Below are 26,227 nucleotides of genomic sequence, written 5' to 3'. Positions count from 1 at the left end.
AACAAGGAGGTGGTTTTAATGTTATAGCTGATCAGTGTAATTTGTACAGAGTTTATAAAATCCCTTAACCGTTACCCCAACCCATTGCTACACATTTACCACAAATGCCAGTGTCAGGCTTCCAAAAACAAATGAAAAAAAATCACATGGAGAAGGAATGAACAGCTGGAGGTCTCCACTCCAAACAGAAAATAATAAATAAATTACAGAGTTCTGTCACGAATCCAGCACAGAGGAACTGGGGTAGTGCCACTGACCCCTACTTTCCCCCTGAGTTTGCAGTTCTCTGTGGTAGTCAGAGAGTGGAGTGTGAGTTTACCAATATTAGCACCTTCTGCTAAATGTAAAACTGATGCACGGCTAACTGGTCCATGAACGGGCGCACCAGGTTATCAGTAGCGAAATAGAAGATCAGGCCAAAGGTAATGGAGATGGGGAGAGCTGGGAGAGCCTTTTTAAAGATGGCCAGGAGCAGGAGAGTTAGACACAAGCCCTGTGAAAAAAAAAAGATGTTCAATCAGTTCATATACCAAACACAAATGTACTGTAGCTCTACGAAGGTAAAACAATCTACACTGATCAGCCATAACATTAAAACCACCTCCTTGTTTCTACACTCACTGTCCATTTTATCAGCCCCACTTACCATATAGAAGCACTTTGTAATTCTACAATTACTGACTGTAGTCCATCTATTTCTCTACATACTTTTTTTTTTAGCCTGCTTTCACCCTGTTCTGCAATGGTCAGGACCCCCACCAGGATCATTCTCAGCACTGCAGTGACACTGACATGGTGGTGGTGTGTTAGTGTGTGTTGTGCTGGTATGAGTGGATCAGACACAGCAGCGCTGCTGGAGATTTTAAATACCGTGTCCACTCACTGTCCACTCTATTAGACACTCCTACCTAGTTGGTCCACCTTGTAGATGTAAAGTCAGAGACGATCGCTCATCTATTGCTGCTGTTTGAGTTGGTCATCTTCCAGATCTTCATCAGTGGTCACAGGACGCTGCCCATGGGGCGCTGTTGGCTGGATATTTTTGGTTGGTGGACTTTTCTCAGTCCAGCAGTGTCAGTGAGGTGTTTAAAAACTCCATCAGTGCTGCTGTGTCTGATCCACTCATACCAGCACAACACACACTAACACACCACCACCATGTCAGTGTCACTGCAGTGATGAGAATGACCCACCACCCAAATAATACCCACTCTGTAGTGGTCCTGGACAGTTTTGACCACTGAAGAACAGCATAAAAGGGAGCCAACAAAGCATACAGAGAAACAGATGGACTACAGTCAGTAATTGTAGAACTACAAAGTGCTTCTATATGGTAGGAGGAGCTGATAAAATGGACAGTGAGTGAAGAAACAAGGAGGTGGTTTTAATGTTATGGCTGATCAGTGTATAAAGCATTTGTCCCTTGACTGAACAAAAAATGCAGCTTTTAAATATTCAACTAATAAAAGAGATTCATTCAAAACCTATATTACCCTCGTAAAAAAGTAATTGCCCCCTAAACCTAAAGGATGGTTTGCCCAACCTTGGCAGTAACAACAAATAAATCTCTTTAGAACATGACACTGTGTGCTGTTTTTCAGACATTCTATCCTTCTTCACATTGCCAGACAGGTTCTACTGTATTTAAGTGATGTTTAGATTCAGCAGGTCTGGCAGTAATCATGCCTGGGTGTGGTTGGTGGAATTGAGCCCAAATACCATCTGAGATTAATTTACTGGTTGATTTAGTAGCTAAGGGGCAATTTGTTTTCCACATAGGGCCAGGTAGGATGAAATAACATTTTTCCTTCAATAAATGAAATCATCACTTAAGAAAAATATTTTGTGTTTACTTGGGTTATCTACTGTATGTCTAATATTAAAAGAATTCCTGTGACAAATATGCAAAAATAGAGGGGAAATAAGCAAAAGTTTATGTTTTTAAATTACAAGATTATTCTAAAAGCAATCATCTGACGATTCAATCCAATTCTAGAAACTGTCACTGTTAGCAGATGTGTGCTTTGAATAAATAAATGAATCATATATGAAAAAACCAGCCTTGACTTACGAACCGTTTACCATACGAACATTTTGTGTTATGAGCGATTTTTTTCAACTTAACAAACTAAAAAATTTCAGATTACAAACCGAAATTCGTGAAACACGTAATGCCATGAACAAGTTGACTCAGACCGTCTCTCTCTCTCTATAAATATATACAGTATATACAGTGAGCGAACATTCGGACAGTGGACGGTGTTTTCTTTATATTTTGTAAACTTCAATATTAAAATGGCCCCAAAGGAGGTGCAGAGAAAGCGTAGTGGTGAGAAAATGAATCTATTACTATTTGGTGTGTTGTATAATTAAGTGTATAAGCCAGCGGGGACAGTAAGTGAGAGAGAAGAAGGAAGTCGGCTGAGTAAAGTATTCTTTCTTTCGTGCAATTACACCTACAAAATACAACACTATTGAAATAAAGAAGGAAATAATAGAGAAATGTGAGAGTTATTGTTGTTTCTGGTAGATACATTTTATATAAAAAGAAGGAAAGTTATTATGGTGTATGGTACAGCACACGTACTGTACTGAAATGTGATGTGTGTTTTGTTATGTGCAGTACAGTACTACTGTGAATTATTGTTTATTATTGTTTATTACAGTAATGTCTATTCTATTATGTAAGATTTAAGGGAAAATATACTTGTATTTATAACAAAAAGACCATTTAAGACAATAGAGAGGTTAGGTAAGGGGGTGGTTAGGGAGGTCTGGCACGGGTTAATTATATTTACATTATTTCTTATGGGAAAAATAGGTTTAACTAACAAACATTTTGACTTAAGAACAGCCCTTTGGAACCAATTAAATACGTAAGTCAAGGGTCTACTGTATCTACTTTTATTTCACTTACACTGAATGGTTAAAAATAACTAAAACAATCCAATATTTTACTTGCTGCAGTGCAGTTGCTAAGGCTGACTGCAGCTATAAAACCATGGCTGTATTTACCAACAAATAATTGGCATGCGTACGTCTGCCACATTGTGGACACATTACTAAAAAACTGAAAGGCAAATGTTTTATCGGAAGTTGTTTTTATTATTGATAGTGGGTGGATTTATAATTTACTTACAATAAGAATGGCCACAAAGCAGGCTAGTGTTGTGTTCCAGTCACCAGTGGCTGTTGCAGACGCCTTTCCCACCAGCATACTGTAGAAGATGAAGTCGCCCAAACCAAGCTTTACACCCCCTGCAAAAATAAACACACACCTGAGAATACTGCTCACTTTCACCACGGTTACACCACTTAATAACTAAGCAAACATCCTGGTATTTGGGGAGGTGAGTTGGATGGGAGGTAGCTGTTTAAGTAGCTGTTAAAGCCGTGTTGTTTCCACTGAAGTGCTTAGCCTCTTATTCATAGCATCCTTTGACCTCCTGAACACGGTTATATGTAGATAACACTGCTGTAAAAAGCATCAAAGACAGACAACAGTCACATTGATAATAAAATACATAATAAACGTATTTATTACTTAACTATCGCTAGCAAACTTATAATCATAGTAACACAAAAAAAAAATATTTATACTGAGGGAAAAAACACTTTAGCCAAGGCTGGATTGTAATTTACTACAGCGATAGATTGGCGACAGTTTAGGTAAACTTACTGCAGGGGTGCCCACACTTTCGTGGCTTGAGGTTGGCATCATCATTTTTCAAATAAGCTTTGTAGCTTTTTTTAAATGCGCTTCAGTTGCCTATATTGATATTCAGCATTACAGGGCAAGCGACTGAAAAAAATCACACTAATTTATCCTGATGATTTGCTCTAAATGGTGTCAGCTAGGTTCATGTAGTCTGGAAAATAGCTTCTTTTAAGTGTTTGTCAGTTAGCATGGACCTACAGGGGTTGGACAAAATAACTGAAACACCTGTCATTTTAGTGTGGGAGGTTTCATGGCTAAATTGGACCAGTCTGGTGGCCAATCTTCATTAATTGCACATTGCACCAGTAAGAGCAGAGTGTGAAGGTTCAATTAGCAGGGTAAGAGCACAGTTTTGCTCAAAATATTGCAATGCACACAACATTATGGGTGACATACCAGAGTTCAAAAGAGGACAAATTGTTGGTGCACGTGTTGCTGGCGCATCTGTGACCAAGACAGCAAGTCTTTGTGATGTATCAAGAGCCACGGTATCCAGGGTAATGTCAGCATACCACCAAGAAGGACAAACCACATCCAACAGGATTAACTGTGGACGCAAGAGGAAGCTGTCTGAAAGGGATGTTCGGGTGCTAACCCGGATTGTATCCAAAAAACATAAAACCACGGCTGCCCAAATCACGGCAGAATTAAATGTGCACCTCAACTCTCCTGTTTCCACCAGAACTGTCCGTCGGGAGCTCCACAGGGTCAATATACACGGCCGGGCTGCTATAGCCAAACCTTTGGTCACTCGTGCCAATGCCAAACGTCGGTTTCAATGGTGCAAGGAGTGCAAATCTTGGGCTGTGGACAATGTGAAACATGTATTGTTCTCTGATGAGTCCACCTTTACTGTTTTCCCCACATCCGGTAGAGTTACGGTGTGGAGAAGCCCCAAAGAAGCGTACCACCCAGACTGTTGCATGCCCAGAGTGAAGCATGGGGGTGGATCAGTGATGGTTTGGGCTGCCATATCATGGCATTCCCTTGGCCCAATACTTGTGCTAGATGGGCGCGTCACTGCCAAGGACTACCGAACCATTCTGGAGGACCATGTGCATCCAATGGCGGTGCCGTGTATCAGGATGACAATGCACCAATACACACAGCAAGACTGGTGAAAGATTGGTTTGATGAACATGAAAGTGAAGTTGAACATCTCCCATGGCCTGCACAGTCACCAGATCTAAATATTATTGAGCCACTTTGGGGTGTTTTGGAGAAGCGAGTCAGGAAACGTTTTCCTCCACCAGCATCACGTAGTGACCTGGCCACTATCCTGCAAGAAGAATGGCTTAAAATCCCTCTGACCACTGTGCAGGACTTGTATATGTCATTTCCAAGACGAATTGACGCTGTATTGGCCGCAAAAGGAGGCCCTACACCATACTAATAAATTATTGTGGTCTAAAACCAGGTGTTTCAGTTATTTTGTCCAACCCCTGTATATTTAGACTTCATTATTTTTATGTGGGAAAAGGCTGTTTCACACAAGTAGGTAGGTCCAAACAAGACTGTCAGTCAAATATATGGCACATTTTTGTATGGATATTTTACCTCAGCCAGCAAGCTCCAAAACTGTCCACAGAGGCCCTTGACTATGGTCATATGATTGTCAGATTGTAGGGTTAAAATTTACCCATCAGCTTCTTCCACGTATGAACGAAACAGCCGTTTTCGCAGTGGTCTCGCCAATATAGAAACGTTTTTGGTTTCTTTGTGCTTGGTTGCGACTTCACAAACAGTGTAGGTTACAAAAGGAAAAATGCAAAAATGGAACAAACTGGCTACTGATGAATGAAAACTTTCAAGATTAGCATTGCTTTAGGCGTGCTGAGGCATAGCTATGGTAACAAACCACAAATGAAAGAAACAGTGGTCACATTTCATGTCAATCACGTTGACCTGTTTGAATATAGGCACGATCTACCAACGTGCACTGTGCGATCAATCAACGTATTGGGCACCCCGACAGTGGCTTAGTGGTTAAATTACTGGACTAGTAATCAGCACCTGACTACAAAATGTGGCGAAACCTGTGACCCCTGTGTAGATCACCTATGACCACTACTTCATGACCACTACTACTCACTTTCTTCATCGTCATCTGCCGCAGGTGGGCGTGCCGACGGCATCTGCTGGATTTGACGCCGAGTCTCCTCATTGGACTGGAGCGGGCCAAGGCGATGCTCCTGTTCACCCACCCAGTCAGATGTAAAGCCCCCGTCATCCTCTGGCTGAGCCACCGGAGCTGTCGTGTCTACAGGATAAAGAGGCCTTAAGTTGAGGACAAGTGCATAATAAAGTATGAAATAGCATAAACACACAAATATCGCTGACCACCAGCTGTGAGTGTTCTGAAAGACTCACCTTGGCTCTGTTGATTAGGGGCAGACTGGGCTGAATTATTTCTCGTCTCCGCACTGTCTGCCATGCCAACCAGCCACACCATTGTTGCTGGCAAAGCAAAAGGATACCGTTAGTAAAACATCCAGAGCTTTTATTATTTATTTTATTATTATTTGACTTCATTATTAGGGGCTTACATGAGTAGATAAGGCCTGGAAACATGGGTTCATTTCTTTCTTGAGCTGTTTCAACCAAAATGCGTAGAGGTCCTTTTGGGCATAACACAGCCAGTAGATCTATTAGAGAAAACACAAAAACAATTAGTCAGATCATCTCTTTTTATTGGTTTACACTGGCAGCCTCATGTCCCCTAAGTCACAGCTTGCTCATCTTCAGTAGGTGGTTCCTAAACAAATATACAGCTGGTTGTTCACCTATCTGATCAGGGTTGCCAGATTATAAAATGAAGTGGATATATGAAATCTTTGCTGTTTTACTTATGTCATTAAATCTTCTGCACCTCAAAAAACTTAGTGATGTATAAAGTTTGTTTGTTTGTTTATTTATTAGGATTTTGACGTCATGTTTAACACTTTGGTTACATTCGTGACAGGAACGGTAGTTACTCATTACACAAGGTTCATCAGTTCACAAGGTTATATCAAACACAGTCTCGGATAATTTAGTGTCTCTAATTCACCTCACTTGCATGTCTTTGGACTGCAGGAGGAAACCGGGGCACCTGGAGGAAACCCACGCGGATACGGGGAGAACATACAAACTCCACACAGAAAGGACCTGGACCGCCCCACCTGGGGATCGAACCCAGGACCTTCTTGCTGTGAGGCGACAGTGCTACCCACTTAGCCACCGTGCCACCCTAGTGATGTATAAAGACCAAACCCATTTACTGAACTTTACACAAAACTTTGTCTCTCTTCTCATGCATGATTTTCTTGGTTATGCGTACTTCATGTACTTTTATAAGGCTTGACAAACAAGATTCATTTCACAAGCATGAAAAATATTTTGAAGTAATTACTCAGAACACCACATGGTTATTTTCACACAAGCTGTGCCTTAATCCACTGGCCAGGGGCGCTGTACAACGGCTTACCAAACAATTTGGGATATGCAAAATAAAGAATTTGATTGTACTGTACAATGTATGTTTATGTGATGAAAACGTTTGATCTAACCCATATTATTATTAGAAAAAGATATTTAATGTTTTAGCAGACCAACTTATTTTGTAAATATATGTTTCTGATTGCAATTCAAATTGATAGAGCAACTCAAATGCCAACCTTGCTAAAAAATTAATCCATCCATCCATCCATCTATCATTTAACGCTGTGTTTACTCTTCTGAGTTATATTCACGGCAGGAAAAATGTATGTGGGTGCTTTGTATCTGCTACGTAGTCTCTGATATTATATGTGTATTCCTAATTTAGTACTTGTAATGAAGTTTAAAAGTTTTTACTAAAATATTAATAAAAGATTAGTTTTAATGTCCAGCTAGATCAGTGACACTTATTAAAACCCAAATGAGGTACGCATTGTATAATCCTATTTATTATGTGATTTCCTGCAATATATATTTTTTTAAAAAGCTTGTGTAATGCAAAGTACTGTAGAAAACAATGTGTACTTAGGACTGAACACATATTTGTGCCATATTTCCTAGTAAATAGAAAAGCAACTGCAAAACAACAGCATAAAGTCTGACCTATGCTCGCTACAAAGTGTGGGTCCTCTTCTATTCTTGTCTAAGAATACAATCCTACATAACTGTCTTCACCTTTTGACTACAGAGATCACATTGTTTGGGAACAATGAAGTGTGCAATTTATGCTGTGGGAGAGACATTTTTACAGGAAATCTGCCTGTCAAAAACACATTACTTGTTCTGGGTAATGCACAGCACTATCAAAAATATTTTCCTGTTTGGATTTCAACGTACATCCTGTCTTATCTCGCCTTGTTAAAAATGGGGATTTCAGGGCACTCGGGTGGTGCAGCGGTCGAACATGTTAGCACACAACTTTGGACTGTTTGAACTTGCTGACAGACTATGTTTGTATGGCGCCATCCAACTGGCAGTGTTATTGGGAGGGAAGGTGGGACAGGATCTACAGCAGTGGTCCCCAACCACCGGGGTAATTTATTACCGTGCCACACAGAAAGAATAAATAATTAGAAATCGCTAGAAGAGCAATTACATTTCCAATACTCTTGGGGTGTTAGTGTCTCTAATCACCACTAGGTGTGAGCAGCGTCTTGTTGCAGCGAAAAGGCTCAGGGTTGCCACCAAATTTCCATTCTATAGTTTTTCTGTTTTAAATCCTCCCGCCCCGCCGGTCCATCAAATTATATCCTATATGAAACCGGACTGGTCTGGGCACCTGCACAAGTGAGGGGTGGGATTCACACAGAGCTTTGCATGGATCTCCTTGGTGAAATTACAGTGGGCGGTGGTAAGAACTGGCTGCTGATGGCCCTCAGCCATGGCAGGGGTCTGCAGAAGTGAGTGAGAGATACATATGGGCAATTGGATACAACTACATTTAAAGAAAAACTGAGAAATAAGAGTAAAATGAATAAAATGAATTAAAAAATAATAAATCATGGAAGACTTGGGATTTCTGTGACTAAAAGATAAAAAAAAAGACCTTTTACAAATTAAACCTACTTACTTGGCAAAGGACCAGCCTTATGAAAGAACATGTGTAAAGAAAGCCGTTACTAACCGTAGACAGAAATAACAGCAAGGATGAGCCAGGCAGTCCACTCGGGCAGGTACTTAATAAACACTAAAGCCATGAGGGCACTGATCATGATGAGGTAGGCTTGCTGCAGGCGCAGTGGGCCTTTCCAGTGGATACAAATCATCCCAACGACCCCAAAGTTCCAGACGATAACTGCCAGAGTAAAGTAATCCATGGCCACGTTGTATGTCTTAAACACCTCCCTGAAATATAAGATAAGAGGGCACAAAAATAATTACATTAATAACAATAAAGCCCAAATACTTTCTAAGCTCAATTGTTTGGATATTTGAAGTACTTTGATATAAGGAGGAAACAACCATGTTGTTGATTCTTATGCTGACACACTTTCACTGAAACTTTCTTTGTGCTGTCTACAGACATTAAAACATTTTATTTTGAATGGTAATGTTCCGAGTTACAAACTTTAAAGGCATTAAAATTACAATTGCCATTGTAATTAACGGTGATTGTGATTTGCATATGGACCTGTGCTATGCAATGGGCCGGTGAATATAAGGTTGGGGTATTCACCACCAGCTCAGACTGAAGAAGTCACTTGGATAGTTGACGAAACGTATCTCTACACCAAACTTGTGTCCAGATGAACTGATTCAACCTCGTGGATTTGTGTACCTGGATTAGGGCTGCACGATACTGGAAAAAACTGACATTGCGATTTTTTTTTCCTGCGATATATTGCGATATTAAAAAAATGCAGGAATTTTCACCACATTATAAATAATATTAATAATGCATGTATCTTACTCTAAATAAGGGGCTCATCTGTGAAAAAGGGTGGTGCCTACAAGGGATACAAAAGATTATGACAAGCTACATCTTTGTACTTGGTTGAAACTGAGCATTAAACTAAGAAAGCTTCAATATCACATGAGGGAATTAACAGGATTGACAAAATGGGTCATTTGATATTTTATTTCACAATCAAATCCTCTTCAAGTAGTAAACATTATTTAAAAAAAAAACTATACAAACAAAAGAGCAGCTATACACCTGTTCCAAATCCGGGATGCCTTACTAAGCTCACTACTGAGGCATCTTAATATTTCAATGTTATTTTGACGAGTGAGAATCGGAAGCGTCCTTAGTGATGAAGGCAATCCCAGAATTCATTGCGGCATCTCTTCTCTCACAGAAAAATAAACATGGCTGACGGTGCGGACAAAGTTATTTTCAAACGTAAATAAATAATTATTGATTTTTAACGAGATGTTATGTTGACATAACCTCATTCCATTGGTTTTAATGGCAAGATGCTAAACGCGAAACCCGATGGAATCGCTAAGTAGCGCGTTCGAATAACCTGCCTTATAAAAGTTAATGACTTATTAGAATCCTCTCTACTGAGGCAGCTGCCTATGTAGGTAGTACAGCAAGGTAGCTCACTAGGATTTTGAACACACTTGAAGATTTGTCATGGAAAATGAGAACGGTGTGAATTTTCGTTTTGTGTCAAGCAGCAAAAAAGTTGTATCATGACGTATTTGATTTAATTTGCATTAAGTAACATCGCACGTCCTGCGATGTGACTATTGCGGACGTACACATTGCGATGACTATGCTGAAACGAAATATCGTGCAGCCCTAACTTGGATTATTGAGCATGCATCAAGAGAGAGTCAGCTCTTTGGTTGGCAAGTTCCATTGACCAATTTATCTGTCTCAAACACTGTTTTGGTGATAAATTGGTACTCTATTATCTCTCATATTAACTGTAAAACCATATGTAACTATAAAACCCATACTTAGGTTTAGATTCTATGAAGTATTACTAAGCATCATGCTCAGGTTTCACAGAGATCTATTACGCTAGCCCATCACTGCTGAGATCCAGGTTTGAATTCCTGTCCAAAGCATTTACAGCTTGTGAAAATAAAAACTAAACAAAATCATAAGCATTCAGTTTAATGATATATTTGTCTGTCTATATTTAGTCTGTTATTTGTACAATGGCGGGCAGAAAGTGTACTCACCCCAGGTAAATGAAGGAGAAAAAGAACAGCAAGAGCAGGGAGGAAAAGAACAGCCAGGCATGAATCACCTGAAATAACATAGATGTGAAACCTGCAGGTAAATAATCCAACCAAACATATATGTGCTACCTCAGTCTTGGTGTTAAATGTTCACTCAGAGAGAAACTGCTTTACCTTGTAGCAGCGGTACTTGTAGAGCAGTACCAGAACCAGCGTCATTACCACTATCACACTGATCATGATGGTAGCATTCAGGATGGAGTAGAGAGCACGTTGACCCACAGTTTCCACAGTGTCCTCACGGAAAGGAGTGTAGATCCTGAATGAACAAGGGCTTCTCGTCAGCAATTCTCTTACTAGTTTAATTTATAACACTAACAAAAGCAACAAGCAATTTTTTGTGACAGACATTACTGTAAAACAGTGATAGAAAACAGTTTGGGCAGTGATAGCTCAGTGTACTGGACAGCTCAAGGTACTGGACTAGTAGTCAGAAGGTTGCCAGTTCAAGCCCCGCCACTACCAAGTTGCCACTGTTGGGTCCCTGAGCTACAACAAACATATTGATGCACTTTGGGTATACAGCTACTGCCATTAAACCATCTCTTGCTGTGCACATTACAGCCATTCAATTACCCAGGGAATCCGGACCCACCTTGACCCTGACCATGATAGGTGACCCTTTATTACGTTTTTTTGTTACACTGCAACCTGAAACCTAAAACTGCTACTTCTGCATATTGTTGATGTGAGTGCCTTTAAGACTTACAGTTGCTGGCCATCCTTGTGTGTGTAGAAGCTGACCGACTTGATGGTTGCCACGACTACCACCATGCACAGGGTGACGGGGACGAATAGCATGATGACATGTTTGGCTCCATACTTCAGAGTCAGCTCCTCGTCCTCCTCTTCCGAATGATCAGTGACCACCTGTGGGGGATGAGCTGAGGAAGGCTGGCCGTTAAGCTCGACCTCCCCCTGGGCCCGACTTGTAGAGCTCCGGGTGTCGGTGTGCCGGCTGGCCTCTGCTCCATCACCTGACTGCACACAGAAAATAGAACCTGGGGTGAAACGTTTTACACGCTGACCGAATTAAGACACCAGATGACAATATAGGGTCTGTCTGAACACCTAGTGAGCTCTCTACACAGACAGCACTTAGTCATCCTACGTGCACTCCTGAGAAGAAGGCTACCCGAATTCTTAGATACTTTAAAATGCTGCCTACTGAGGTAACTTATGCCAAAGCGATAATCTGACTGAAAAACGAAAGAGCATCCAATGCTACCTTAGTGGTAAAGGCAATCCCAGCATTCAGTGCAGCACAACTTTTCTCACAAAAACATTACAAATATGGCAGACAAAGTTCTTTCAAGAGTTCTTTTCAAATGTAAATAAATTCTCTTTGATTTTTAATTTTGTATAAAGGTGTAGAAGTGTCACTTATTTGCAAATTCAAGCTTGTCAGTGACAGTTTAACCATTTTCGGTACACGGATGAAGATGTTAGCTTAGTTTGTTTGTTTATTAGGATTTTAACGTCATGTTTTACACTTTTGGTTACATTCATGACAGGAACGGTAGTTACTCATTACACAAGATTCATCACCTCACAAGATTATATCAAACACAGCCTTGGACAATTTCGTATCTCCAATTCACCTCACTTGCATGTTTTTGGACTGTGGGAGGAAACCGGAGCACCCGGAGGAAACCCACGCAGACACTGGGAGAACATGCAAACTCCACACAGAAAGGACCCGGACCGCCCCACCTGGGGATCGAACCCAGGACCTTCTTGCTGTGAGGCGACAGTGCTACCCACTTAGCCACCGTGCCACCCTGTTAGCTTAGTAAGCGAAAACTACAGTGACATAATCACTGTCTAAGCAGTGTGTGTGAATAATCTGCATTATTAGTTTGATGGCTTATTAAAATCCTTTAGAATACTTAGGCAGCTGCCTGGGTAAGCAGCAGGCAGCAAGGCAGCTCACTAGGTTTTCGAACAGATTGTTAACTGCTTGAGGGATTTGTGAAGAAAAACAAGCTAGAAATCCAAGAATGCTCTTGGGCTTGTAGTGCAGTGCAAGTAAAGTTTTGGACAAGTGATTTAGTATAATCTAATAATGCCTCAATTAGACGGCAGAGGTCACAATTATACAGCAGCAATGAGCGCCACTTGACCATCCTACCTCCTGCCTGTTTGGTTGCCAGGTTAAAGCACCATCTGGGATTCAAATTCAAGAGCTCTAAATCTCAGCTGTGTTGGACTAGTGCATACGACCATTGCGCCACCTAAGCACCCATAACCTATTTATTTTCAATGCTTTTAAATACCTTATGATTCCTATTTAAAAATACAACTACTACGTAAATTTGTATGTGAACTACAACAGGTCTTAATAAGCATTGTAATGTTTTATCATTATGCCAACCACTGGCATTTACTGGCCAACTGGTGAGCCTGTAGCAATGTGACAAAAAATGCAAAACAATTACTTGACAGGAATTGTTGACTTTTATATCCAATCCCTTCTGATCTATACCATCTACGGTTAATACTGTAGATGGTACATCTGACTCTGGAGGCTGATACTTTACACTCCCAGGTCAAGTTTAACAGATGACAAAAACCAGTAATGATTATAATCACATACTCTTTATGATCTCATTCCTAGATAGTTATCTTCAGTGATTAAAAAGAAAAGTGCAGTCATAGCACGTCTCTTCCACCAGCCATCATAACTGAAAAAAATACGCCTGACTCCTCAGAAATCTAGAGTCTGAATAAGGGTGTAAATCTCATACTAAAGACATACAGACAAAAGCAAGCCCAGGCAGGACAGCCCCAAGCTAGAGAAAGTAATATGATAGCTAATTGCAGCTGTTTCATACCTTTATCCGTGTTGCCACACCTGTTTGTGTAATGTTGGCACTAACCAGAGAAGGGTGGGACTAGCCAGTAAAAACATTCAGCTCTGATATGATTAGTTTCATGTTGGAACTTCCCTGCCTACCCAAGGGAAAAAAAACCCTGGATAGGCTTATGTAACACAAAACATAACTAAGCAATGTAATTAAGGTTTGTATCTGCATGATTTTGCCAGACATGCTTATTCAGAGGGACTTACACAAGTGTTTGGCTGTGTATTTAAAAAACACACTTGTATGCAAGATTACTGTGTAGATTATGGCTTACACTGATCAGCCATAACATTAAAACCACCTCCTTGTTTTTAATCCCACTGTCTATTTTATCAGCTCCACTTACCATATAGAAGCACTTTGTAGTTCTACAATTACTGACTGTAGTCCATCTGTTTCTCTGCATGCTTTGTTAACTCCCTTTCATGCTATTCTTCAACGGTCAGGACTCACTCTTCCCAGGACCACTACAGAGCAGGTATTATTTAGGTGGTGGATCATTCTCAGCACTGCAGTGACGCTGACATGGTGGTGGTGTGTTAGTGTGTGTTGTGCTGGTATGAGTGGATCAGACACAGCAATGCTGATGGAGTTATTAAACACCTCACTGTCACTGCTGGACTGAGAATAGTCCACCAAATCAAAATATCCAGCCAACAGCGCCCTGTGGGCAGCGTCCGGTGACCACTGATGAAGGTCTAGAAGATGACCAACTCAAACACCAGCAGTAGATGAGCGATCGTCTCTGACTTTACATCTACAAGGTAGACCAACTAGGTAGGAGTGTATAATAGAGTGGACGGTGAGTGGACACGGTATTTAAAAACTCCAGCAGCGCTGCTGTGTCTGATCCACTCATACCAGCACAACACACACTAACACACCACCACCATGTCAGTGTCACTGCAGTGCTGAGAATGATCCACCACCTAAATAATACCTGATCTGTGGGGGTCCTGACCATTAAAGAACAGGGTGAAAGCACGCTAAAAAGTATTTAGAGAAACAGATAGAGGACAATCAGTAATTGTAGAACTACAAAGTGCTTCTATATGGTAAGTGGAGCTGATAAAATGGACAGTGAGTGTAGAAACAAGGAGGTGGTTTTAATGTTATGGCTAATCAGTGTACATCTAAAAACAAAAACTTGTTAAAGCACTGCCGCATAGACTTAACTATTATTCTACACAAAGGTTAATCTAGGGTGTGCCACTTAGGTAAATAAAATACAATTTATACATCTTTTACATTAATTAATTAATTTTACAAAAACAACTCAAAAGTTGAGCCTCTAAGATGGTATAAAAGATGGTATAAAAAAGGTAATGACATCCCCTTGCAAACATTTGCATTCACTTGCAAAAACAATGCATTCTGTCGCAATTGTTTTTAATTTCCCCACAAAAAAACAATTGCCCATTATCATCTGTATCATTGCCTGACTTTTACTACAATGATAGTAGTGCATGTAGGCCTACTCCACTTAAAACAGATTTTATGTGGAGCTTATTCAGTCTTACCTGAAATTAATGTGACTTACAGCAGTAATGCTGTCTTCCAATATCATTTAGCTACATTTATAGTAAATTTCAAACAACTGCTGAATACAATTTAGCATAGACTGAGAAAACAGCTTTGGGGGTTAGTTTGTTTGTTTACTCGCTCTTTGGTTACATTCATGACAGACACAGTAGTTACTCGTTACACAAGATTAATCAGTTCACAAGGTTATATCAAACAATCTACCTCACTTGCATGTCTTTGGACTGTGGGAGGAAACTGGAGCACCCGGAGGAAACCCACCAGATATGGGGAAAACATGCAAACTTCACTCAGAAAGGACCCGGGCCTCACCACCTGGGGATCGAACCCAGGAACTTCTTGCTGTGAGGCGACAGTGCTACCCACTTAGCCACGGTGCCGCCCTCTTTGAAGGTTAGTAATTAGGCTGTTTGTCATTAGGCACCTCTACGTATGCTTGGTGTCTAAGGGACACATATTTTGCAAAGGTAACCCATTTTTTGTGTGTGGGAATGCACGACATTTGCACAAGAACACAATATCATTATCTTTTCTCTTTTAACCCATTTTCTTGAAGTAGTAAATAATATACAGGCACTGGTACAGGTGATGATCAAGACAGCAAGCATATATCCACCCACTCCCCCTGTCCTACACACACAAAATCGTAAGATCATTACACATATGTTAAAATAATGCATTGACATCTGAGTTCAAGTAATCATAGCTTACCAAATTATTTACTAGAACTTGGGCATTGTCAGCCATTGATGCTTGAAATAGAATCGAGCCTCATAGAAGAGTCGAGCTGGGTGGACCTGGAAGAACATACAAGATACATTTAGTTTGACTATGACTGACGTGTTGGGCACAATATGTTAGTGCTCTTTCTCTCTCAATGGAAAGGGAGATCAACCCACTGTTGACAAGACAATTGATGTGCACATGTAACACTGAGGATAGTGTGTTGAGCTGGAACATGTGTATTAGGCACATCAGCTGCTTACAGAAATGTTAAGCCTATAACAGTGGTCAAAAGAATATGGTCTTTTAACTATAACTATCTGTACCAAAAAGACAGAAGTGACTATAAAAGTAAAGTCTCCCAATAACACCCTCTTGAATTTCCAGCTGCAGTTTGTAATACATTACTACTGGCTACAGATACAACATTTTCCAAATTCTTTTAATCAATAACTGGCCATCATTAGTAAATACTTAACTATTAACAGCCTTGAAACTACTATAAATATTTAACACATCAAAATATTAAACACTTTATAGGCTTTACTAAATTAAATGTTAGTAGCTGGCAAATACACCAATCAATATGCAACTGGCACCGCTGTGGGTAGTGGTTGTTCATCAGTACTGGACTGGTGGTTAAAAGAATATTGGTTCAAGCCCCACCACTGCTAAGTTGCCACTGTCAGGCCCTTAAGCAAGGTCCTTAACATTCATTGCTTAGATTGTAAGTATTAGCAATATTAAGTTGCTTTACATAAAGCATCTGTTAAACACCATAAAGGTCCAATTTGTCCAAAATGTCCAATATCTTAAAGCTAATCTTGACAACATTAGTCAATATAAAGTTAGCACAGTTTTACCTTAGGATAGTAACATGACACACATATCCAGCCATACAGAATTTAATAATTTTACAACAGTGCTTGTCCAAAAGAGGATGCACCTGACAGTAGGTGTGCACACTGTAGCATGAAACCACTGCTGGATAACACTTATGAAAGTTTGCTGACGATTTCTAATTTTTAGTCCAATTTTTATCACAGCACCAGCTCTCTGTCACTGATGTGTGTGAGAGATATGCACTTTAGTGTTTACATTTTAACCAGTGACCACCATGACTTAAGTTATGTGTTTGCTACTTAATTTTGTAATAACTTTGTATTGTTATCATCTGTTATGTTACTCCTGTCTTTAATTAAGCAATAGAACACGAGAGGGAGTGTGTTATGGTGAATAACATCACAGCTGTGATTTGGTCGTAGATCATTACAGCCGTGATGTTATTCGCGATAACACACGACCTCAAGTGTTCTATTGCTTTAATACAACAGTTTTTACAAAATAAAGAAAGAAAATAAATCAAAGAAGCCCTGAATTTCATAATAAATATGCTTTAATATTGACAATACCTTCCGCCAAAAAGTAGTTCCACAACGAATATAAAGTTTAACACTACAAAGCAGACATCCCAAGTTGCCGAACATCTCATTTTAGGGAGGTAAGAACAACAAGAAGAAAAAGGCAAGAACCTCCGAAGGGAAAAAAAGAAATAAAAAACCTCTCACACACACACACCAAAGGATTATGGGAGCTCTTAGGAGCTGCTAACTGGGCTATTAAGCTAACTGTTCGCGTTACAAACACATTAAAGTTCCCTACATAGTTCACTAGATTGTGTATCAGATCGCGGATTTATGTTCCCTACATAGTGCACTAGATTGTATATCAGATCGCAGATTTGTTCCCTACATAGTGCACTAGATAGTGAATTAGACAATTGATTTATGTTCCCTACACAGTGCGCTAGATTGTATATCAGATCACGGATTTAAAAACGCGATCAGGAATAAAGTCTGTGTCGCCTGCGTGTGCGTTTAAAAAGGAGGGTCAGACCAGGTCAGTAACATTTCTAAGTTGTGAATGATTCACCACGTAAATAATCTCAGGTCAGTGATGGTTCCTTTCTGTTAATAGACAGTAGGGATGATGGATTGTGCATAGCAGGAGATGGACTTTAGACTGCAGCATTAAATAATAAAAGTTTTAGAAGCTCTTACAGCACAAGCCACATCATATACATATACACTGATCAGCCATAACATTAAAACCACCTCCTTGTTTCTACACTCACTGTCCATTTTATCAGCTCCACTTACCATATAGAAGCACTTTGTAGTTCTACAATTACTGACTGTAGTCCATCTATTTCTCTACATACCTCTTAGACTGCTTTCACCCTGTTCTTCAATGGTCAGGACCACCATAGAGCAGGTATTATTTGGGTGGTGGATCACTGCAGTGACACTGACATGGTGGTGGTGTGTTGGAGTGTATTGTGCTGGTATGAGTGGATCAGACACAGCAGCGCTGCTGGAGTTTTTAAATACTGTATCCACTCATTGTCCACTCTTTTAGACACTCCTACCTAGTTGGTCCACCTTGTAGATGTAAAGTCAGAGACGATCACTCATCTATTGCTGCTGTTTGAGTTGGTCATTTTCTAGACCTTCATCAGTGGTTACAGGACGCTGCCCACAGGGCGCTGTTGGCTGAATATTTTTGGTTGGTGGACTATTCTCAGTCCAGCAGGGACAGTGAGGTGTTTAAAAACTCCATCAGCGCCGCTGTGCCTTATCCACTCATACCAGCACAACACACACTAACACACCACCACCATGTCAGTGTCACTGCAGTGCTGAGAATGATCCACCACCCAAATAATATCTGCTCAGTAGCGGTCCTGACCATTGAAGAACAGCATGAAAAGGGGGCTAACAAAGCATGCAGAGAACCAGATTGACTACAGTCAGTAATTGTAGAACTACTGAACTGATAAAATGGACAGTGAGTGAAGAAACCAGAAGATGGTTTTAATGTTATGGCTGATCTGTGTAAGTACTGTACAGTATTATTTACACAAAGAGAAATTGTGCCAAACACAACACTTTTAGGGTAAATTGTCTATAAATAAAAGACCTACATAGTGGAGTCCACACAGTCTACCTCAACCATAGAACTTTGTATTCATCTAGGTCAATAAAACAACTGCATTTTCCAATGTGCCTCTTCCTGTTGTTCTCCAACACTACACACGAGTTTATTTTTTATTAATACAATATTTACTGTATTACTGTATGAATTCACTGTCCAAGTCAAGACTTTTGTACATTTTAAAATGGATTTAAAGTCACTACTAGCAGGTACTAGCGTTTTAGCTAGGCTTACTAGCTTACAGTTAGCTATCGGTTATCACAAAAGATATTTCTTAAAAAAAAATGAAAACAATAACAAAAATGTTGCGTCAGATTCAGTCCAGATAAATACTTTAAATAAGCTTAGGAATAAAATAGTTGTATACAACTGTAAAATTTAAAAACCGTAAAATGTGGTTAGCCGGCTAACTGTTACATTAACTGTGTCAATGTAGCCCTTTAACTTAGCTAAACAGCCAGCTAACCCAGCATCTATAAAACAAACAAAAAAATAATAAAGCTAGAAAATACTAACATTACACACATTTTATCTATGAGATAATTCAGAAAACATTTAAAATTATACTAAAGCATTGCTAAATATCTATAAGAGAATAGTTTAGGTTACAGACCTTGAGGCTTCACCGACCAACCAAACGCAAATACTGTGGCTGTATCCTAAATCACGCCCGATTGGACACTTAGTGCACTACAATAATAGCGAAAGTACAATGAAAACACGTTGTTTTTAGACCATACAAAGTGCACTGATACCGAAAGGAGGACGCTTTTTGGAATTTGTCCAAAACGTATCCTGATATTTGCGGTTTTTTGTGTGGTTTGAACTGCACTTATAATAGAAGTCCTAATTAAATCTGAAATATTGGAACGCTCCAGCTTTTAAAATCCTAAATCATATTTAATAAATCTGTATGACAAGTCTAATTACCTTAAACAAACTGTATATATATATATATACTTTTTCTTTTCTCTTTATCTTCTCTTTCTTGTTGTTCCTCAGCCTTTGTCCCGTTTTTCAGTTACGGGGTCGGCATTTCCGGCTTCTTCCCATTAGGGGTCGCCGGCGGGATTTGGCACAGTTTTACGCCGGATGCCCCTCCTGACACAACACTCCCTATTTATCCGGGCTTGGGACCGGCACTACAATGCACTGGTCTGTGCATCCCAGCAGCTAGGTAACTATGGGACATTTACTGTCTCCAATTAGCCTAGCAGCATGTCTTTGACCTGTGGGAGGAAACCGGAGCACCCGGAGGAAACCCACGCAGACACGGGGAGAACATGCAAACTCCGCACAGAAAGGACCTGGACCGCCCCGCCTGGGGATCAAACCCAGGACCTTCTTGCTGTGAGGCGACAGTGCTACTTAGCCACCGTGCCACCCTATATATATATATATTCAGGTCTAAAACACACACATAAATACATTTACATTTTCGGCATTTAGCAGACACTTTTATCCAAAGCGACTTACAGTACTGTGACAGTATACCAGAGGTGGAAAGAGTACTAAAATATTGTACTCAGGTAAAAGTACTATTACTTTAATGAATTTTTACTTAAGTACGAGTAAAGTTAAGAGTCTAAAAACCTACTCAAGTAAAAAGTAAAAAGTAACTCATTTAAAATGTACTCAAGTAAACGTTACTTAGTTACTTTTTTAACATCAGGGGGGGTGTCTCTTCTGTGTAATGCAAACAGGACAAGTGGATATAAATCTCACAGTAGTTGTTTTAATTAAAATATAATAGAAATAACATGTTGATACAACATTTAAAACATTTAGGAATGTGTAATTTTAGTCCCATTAAACTTTTCAAACTGTATAACCACTAGTGATGTGTCGTAGAATGATTCGATTCTATTGAACGGCCCTTTAAAATGAAACAAAGGAAACGAGTCGCGCTTCTGGGAGTCGTTTTATATATATATATATATATATATATACAGTGTATCACAAAAGTGAGTACACCCCTCACATTTCTGCAGATATTTAAGTATATCTTTTCATGGGACAACACTGACAAAATGACACTTTGACACAATGAAAAGTAGTCTGTGTGCAGCTTATATAACAGTGTAAATTTATTCTTCCCTCAAAAGAACTCAATATACAGCCATTAATGTCTAAACCACCGGCAACAAAAGTGAGTACACCCCTAAGAGACTACACCCCTAAATGTCCAAATTGAGCACTGCTTGTCATTTTCCCTCCAAAATGTCATGTGATTTGTTAGTGTTACTAGGTCTCAGGTGTGCATAGGGAGCAGGTGTGTTCAATTTAGTAGTACAGCTCTCACATTCTCTCATACTGGTCACTGAAAGTTCCAACATGGCACCTCATGGCAAAGAACTCTCTGAGGATCTTAAAAGACGAATTGTTGCGCTACATGAAGATGGCCAAGGCTACAAGAAGATTGCCAACACCCTGAAACTGAGCTGCAGCACAGTGGCCAAGATCATCCAACGTTTTAAAAGAGCAGGGTCCACTCAGAACAGACCTCGCGTTGGTCGTCCAAAGAAGCTGAGTGCACGTGCTCAGCGTCACATCCAACTGCTGTCTTTGAAAGATAGGCGCAGGAGTGCTGTCAGCATTGCTGCAGAGATTGAAAAGGTGGGGGGTCAGCCTGTCAGTGCTCAGACCATACGCCGCACACTACATCAAATTGGTCTGCATGGCTGTCACCCCAGAAGGAAGCCTCTTCTGAAGTCTCTACACAAGAAAGCCCGCAAACAGTTTGCTGAAGACATGTCAACAAAGGACATGGATTACTGGAACCATGTCCTATGGTCTGATGAGACCAAGATTAATTTGTTTGGTTCAGATGGTCTCAAGCATGTGTGGCGGCAATCAGGTGAGGAGTACAAAGATAAGTGTGTCATGCCTACAGTCAAGCATGGTGGTGGGAATGCCATGGTCTGGGGCTGCATGAGTGCAGCAGGTGTTGGGGAGTTACATTTCATTGAGGGACACATGAACTCCAATATGTACTGTGAAATACTGAAGCAGAGCATGATCCCCTCCCTCCAGAAACTGGGTCGCAGGGCAGTGTTCCAGCATGATAATGACCCCAAACACACCTCTAAGACGACCACTGCTTTATTGAAGAGGCTGAGGGTAAAGGTGATGGACTGGCCAAGCATGTCTCCAGACCTAAACCCAATAGAACATCTTTGGGGCATCCTTAAGCGGAAGGTGGAGGAGCGCAAAGTCTCGAATATCCGCCAGCTCCGTGATGTCGTCATGGAGGAGTGGAAAAGCATTCCAGTGGCAACCTGTGAAGCTCTGGTAAACTCCATGCCCAGGAGAGTTAAGGCAGTTCTGGGAAATAATGGTGGCCACACAAAATATTGACACTTCAGGAACTTTCACTAAGGGGTGTACTCACTTTTGTTGCCGGTGGTTTAGACATTAATGGCTGTATATTGAGTTATTTTGAGGGAAGAAAAAATTTACATTGTTATATAAGCTGCACACAGACTACTTTTCATTGTGTCAAAGTGTCATTTTGTCAGTGTTGTCCCATGAAAAGATATACTTCAATATCTGCAGAAATGTGAGGGGTGTACTCACTTTTGTGATACACTGTATATATACAGTATATATATATATACTGGTGCTGGTCATAAAATTAGAATATCATGAAAAAGTTGATTTATTTCAGTAATTCCATTCAAAAAGTGAAACTTGTATATTATATTCATTCATTACACACAGACTGATATATTTCAAATGTTTATTTCTTTAAATTTTGATGATTATAACTGACAACTAATGAAAATCCCAAGTTCAGTATCTCAGAAAATTAGAATATTGTGACAAGGTACAATATTGAAGACACCTGGTGCCACACTCTAATCAGCTAATTAACTCAAAACACCTGCAAAGGCCTTTAAATGGTCTCTCAGTCTAGTTCTGTAGGCTACACACTCATGGGGAAGACTGCTGACTTGACAGTTGTCCAAAAGACGACCATTGACACCTTGCACAAGGAGGGCAAGACACAAAAGGTCATTGCTAAAGAGGCTGGCTGTTCACAGAGCTCGGTGTCCAAGCACATTAATAGAGAGGCGAAGGGAAGGAAAAGATGTGGTAGAAAAAAGTGTACAAGCAATAGGGATAACCGCACCCTGGAGAGGATTGTGAAACAAAACCCATTCAAAAATGTGGGGGAAATTCACAAAGAGTGGACTGCAGCTGGAGTCAGTGCTTCAAGAACCACCACGCACAGACGTATGCAAGACATGGGTTTCAGCTGTCGCATTCCTTGTGTCAAGCCACTCTTGAACAAGAGACAGCGTCAGAAGCGTCTCGCCTGGGCTAAAGACAAAAAGGACTGCTGAGTGGTCCAAAGTTATGTTCTCTGATGAAAGTAAATGTTGCATTACCTTTGGAAATCGAGGTCCCAGAGTCTGGAGGAAGAGAGGAGAGGCACAGAATCCCCGTTGCTTTAATCCACGTTAAAGTTTCCACAGTCAGTGATGGTTTGGAGTGCCATGTCATCTGCTGGTGTTGGTCCACTGTGTTTTCTGAGGTCCAAGGTCAATGCAGCCGTCTAACAGGAAGTTTTAAAGCACTTCATGCTTCCTGCTGCTGACCAACTTTATGGAGATGCAGATTTCATTTTCCAACAGGACTTGGCACCTGCACACAGTGCCAAAGCTAGCAGTACCTGGTTTAAGGACCATGGTATCCCTGTTCTTAATTGGCCAGCAAACTCGCCTGACCTTAACCCCATAGAAAATCTATGGGGTATTGTGAAGAGGAAGATGCGATACGCCAGACCCAACAATTCAGAAGAGCTGAAGGCCACTATCAGAGCAACCTGGGCTCTCATAACACCTGAGCAGTGCCACAGACTGATGGACTCCATGCCACGCCGCATTGCTGCAGTAATCCAGGCAAAAGGAGCCCCAACTAAGTATTGAGTGCTGTACATGCTCATACTTTTCATCTTCATACTTTTCAGTTGGCCAACATTTCTAAAAATCCTTTTTTTGTATTGGTCTTAAGTAATATTCTAATTTTCTGAGATACTGAATTTGGGGTTTTCATTAGTTGTCAGTTATAATCATCAACATTTAAAGAAATAAACATTTGAAATATATCAGTCTGTGTGTAATGAATTAATATAATATACAAGTTTCACTTTTTGAATGGAATTACTAAAATAAATCAACTTTTCATGATATTCTAATTTTATGAGCAGCACCAGTATATATACAGTATATACACACATGGCTGGATTACTGATCGGGCCAGTGGGGCCAGCGCCCAGGGGCCCTTGAGGTCAGGGGGCCCCGGGGGGGCCCTGGCCCAAAACATTTTGCGATGCCTATCAACATTTATGATACAATATATTTTTATTTCCGAGGGCCCTCCATTTTAAGGATCCTCTGACTATTAGGGACTTTGACCCCAGGGCCTCTTGGGGGCCATAGCCATGCTTTTGGGCCCTAGCCATGCTTTTGGGGGCCCTAGCCAACTCTTTGCCCAGGGGCCCAGACTATCCTTAATCCGTCCTTGTATACACACACGGCTTTTTAAAGGGAACCGAGCCAAAAGGTCCGACTCCCCATCGCAGAATTCACTGCAGCACTTTCCCAGACGCGTTTTTTTTACTCAGTAACGGATGTTATTTAAAATGTAGCGAATTCCAATTCTTAATACAAAACATACTTAAGTAAAAGTAAAATTACAGGCTGTAAAATCTACTTTAAAAAGTACAAGTACACAAAAAAACTCAATTACAGTAATGCGAGTAAATGTAACTCGTTACTTTCCACCTCTGCAGTATACAATCTAAGCAATTGAGGGTTAAGGGCCTTGCTCAAGGGCCCAACAGTTGCAACCTGGCAGATGTGAGGCTTAAACCGGCAATATTCTGATTACTAGTCCATATATATGTTTTAGACCTGAATTTCAAGTGTGTAAAGGACTCCACAAGTAAAATTTGCCTCAAGATGTGGTGCTATTTGTTTACATTTCAATTCAATTCAGTAAGCTTTACTATCATGACAATATTCAGTTATAGTATTGCCAAAGTATCAACAAAAGGAATCAATAACAAAAAAGAACACTTAGAACATGAAATGGTATAGGAATTCTCAATCTCTCATCTGTTGTTTGATGTAAAGAACTCAAGGATCACTTACAATTTTCGAAAGAATGTGTGCAGGATGTACAAATTCACATTTGTGTGTAGAGCTGTGGGAACTGAACAATTAGTAAATTAGTAATTAATAAAATAACGATTAATTAAACACAAATGAAACAATGAAGAAACTTGACATGTTATGCTTTTTTAAAGCCAGTTAGCTAGTGGTAAACGGGACTCACATCTCCAAGTGGAAAACCTCAGTAGTTACAAAAGGCTTTTATTTTGAAACGTGGTGCCGGTTTTGTAGTTTGTGGGTGTGTTCGAAAACCTAGGGAGCTGCCTTGCTGTCTTACTGTCTACATAGGCAGCTGCCTTAGTAGAGAGGATTCTAATAAGTCAGTGACTTATAAGGCAGGTTATTCGAACGTACTACTTAGACATCGGGTTCAGCATTTCGCGTTTAGCATTTAGCCATTAAAACCAATGGATTGAGGTAGCACAGCACGCTAACGTCAATATAACATCTTCCTTCATGTACCGATAATGGTTAAATTTCATGACAAGCCCGAACTTGCAAATAAAAACAATCGGTACAAGTTTATACAAGTTAAAAATCAGTAATATTTTGTTTACGTTTGAAAATAACTCCATTCGTTTCTCCGCCCCGTCAGCCATGTTTATCTTTCTGTTAGAGAAGAGCGCCTGACCCGCAATGAATGCTGGGATTGCCTTGATCATTAAGGACTCTTCCGATTAGGGTTGCCAACCGTCCCGTAAAATACGGAATCGTTCCGTATTTGGAAACTAAATGTCGCGTTCCGTATTGAACTGATACGGGACGCGCTTTGTTCCGTATTTTTATCAATGGGAGAGAAATGCTGCAGATTAGACTGTTCAATACTAGAGCTGGGCGGTTCCTGAATCAACCGGGTTAATGATTCGAAACTTTGTACTGAATCAGGAATCACGAGTCCGAAATCTCAATGAACCCGGATCCTACGAGTCCTCTGACTGGCTGCTGCTCAGTATACAAGGCGAGTGAGCCGACTCACTGGAAACACCTCTGACTCAGATGATTTGGCTGAACCGACTTCACTCCAGTCTGTGAAT

At 40.4% G+C, this 26,227-nt stretch overlaps 1 protein-coding gene across 3 annotated transcripts; it reads right to left on the bottom strand.

The window, feature by feature from the left end:
• On the bottom strand, positions 1-25,804 carry psen1 (presenilin 1). 3 transcript variants are annotated; one of them, XM_063007283.1, is made up of 11 exons: positions 25,751-25,804; positions 16,009-16,094; positions 11,601-11,872; positions 11,006-11,150; positions 10,832-10,899; positions 8,820-9,040; positions 6,265-6,363; positions 6,089-6,175; positions 5,811-5,978; positions 3,140-3,258; positions 1-493 (listed from the first exon to the last, which is right to left on the bottom strand). In XM_063007283.1, exons 2-11 carry the CDS (start codon positions 16,042-16,044, stop codon positions 338-340), a joined length of 1,371 nt encoding a protein of 456 aa, XP_062863353.1. In that variant the 5' UTR covers positions 16,045-16,094; positions 25,751-25,804; the 3' UTR covers positions 1-337. The 3 variants fall into 3 exon arrangements, with proteins under 3 accessions (XP_062863353.1, XP_062863354.1, XP_062863355.1); XM_063007284.1 differs by lacking the exon at positions 25,751-25,804 and adding an exon at positions 19,628-19,662; XM_063007285.1 differs by lacking the exon at positions 1-493 and having other exon boundaries at positions 3,242-3,475.
• Positions 25,805-26,227: the final 423 nt, after the last annotated feature.

The sequence above is a fragment of the Trichomycterus rosablanca genome, chromosome 13 (genome assembly GCF_030014385.1).
Source record: "Trichomycterus rosablanca isolate fTriRos1 chromosome 13, fTriRos1.hap1, whole genome shotgun sequence".
In the NCBI taxonomy this organism is placed as follows: domain Eukaryota; kingdom Metazoa; phylum Chordata; class Actinopteri; order Siluriformes; family Trichomycteridae; genus Trichomycterus; species Trichomycterus rosablanca.
Note: the sequence above shows the minus strand (reverse complement) of the source record. Positions and strands in the feature narration are given on the sequence as shown.

Coding starts and splice junctions, on each gene's coding strand:
- psen1 (XM_063007283.1), bottom strand. CDS start 16,044: ATGGCTGACAATGCCCAAGTTCTAGTAAATAATTTG. Junction 11,873..16,008: donor AAGTTCTAGTAAATAATTTG/GTAAGCTATGAT, acceptor TTCTGTGTGCAG/TCAGGTGATGGAGCAGAGGC. Junction 494..3,139: donor GCTTTGTGGCCATTCTTATT/GTAAGTAAATTA, acceptor TTTTTTTCACAG/GGCTTGTGTCTAACTCTCCT.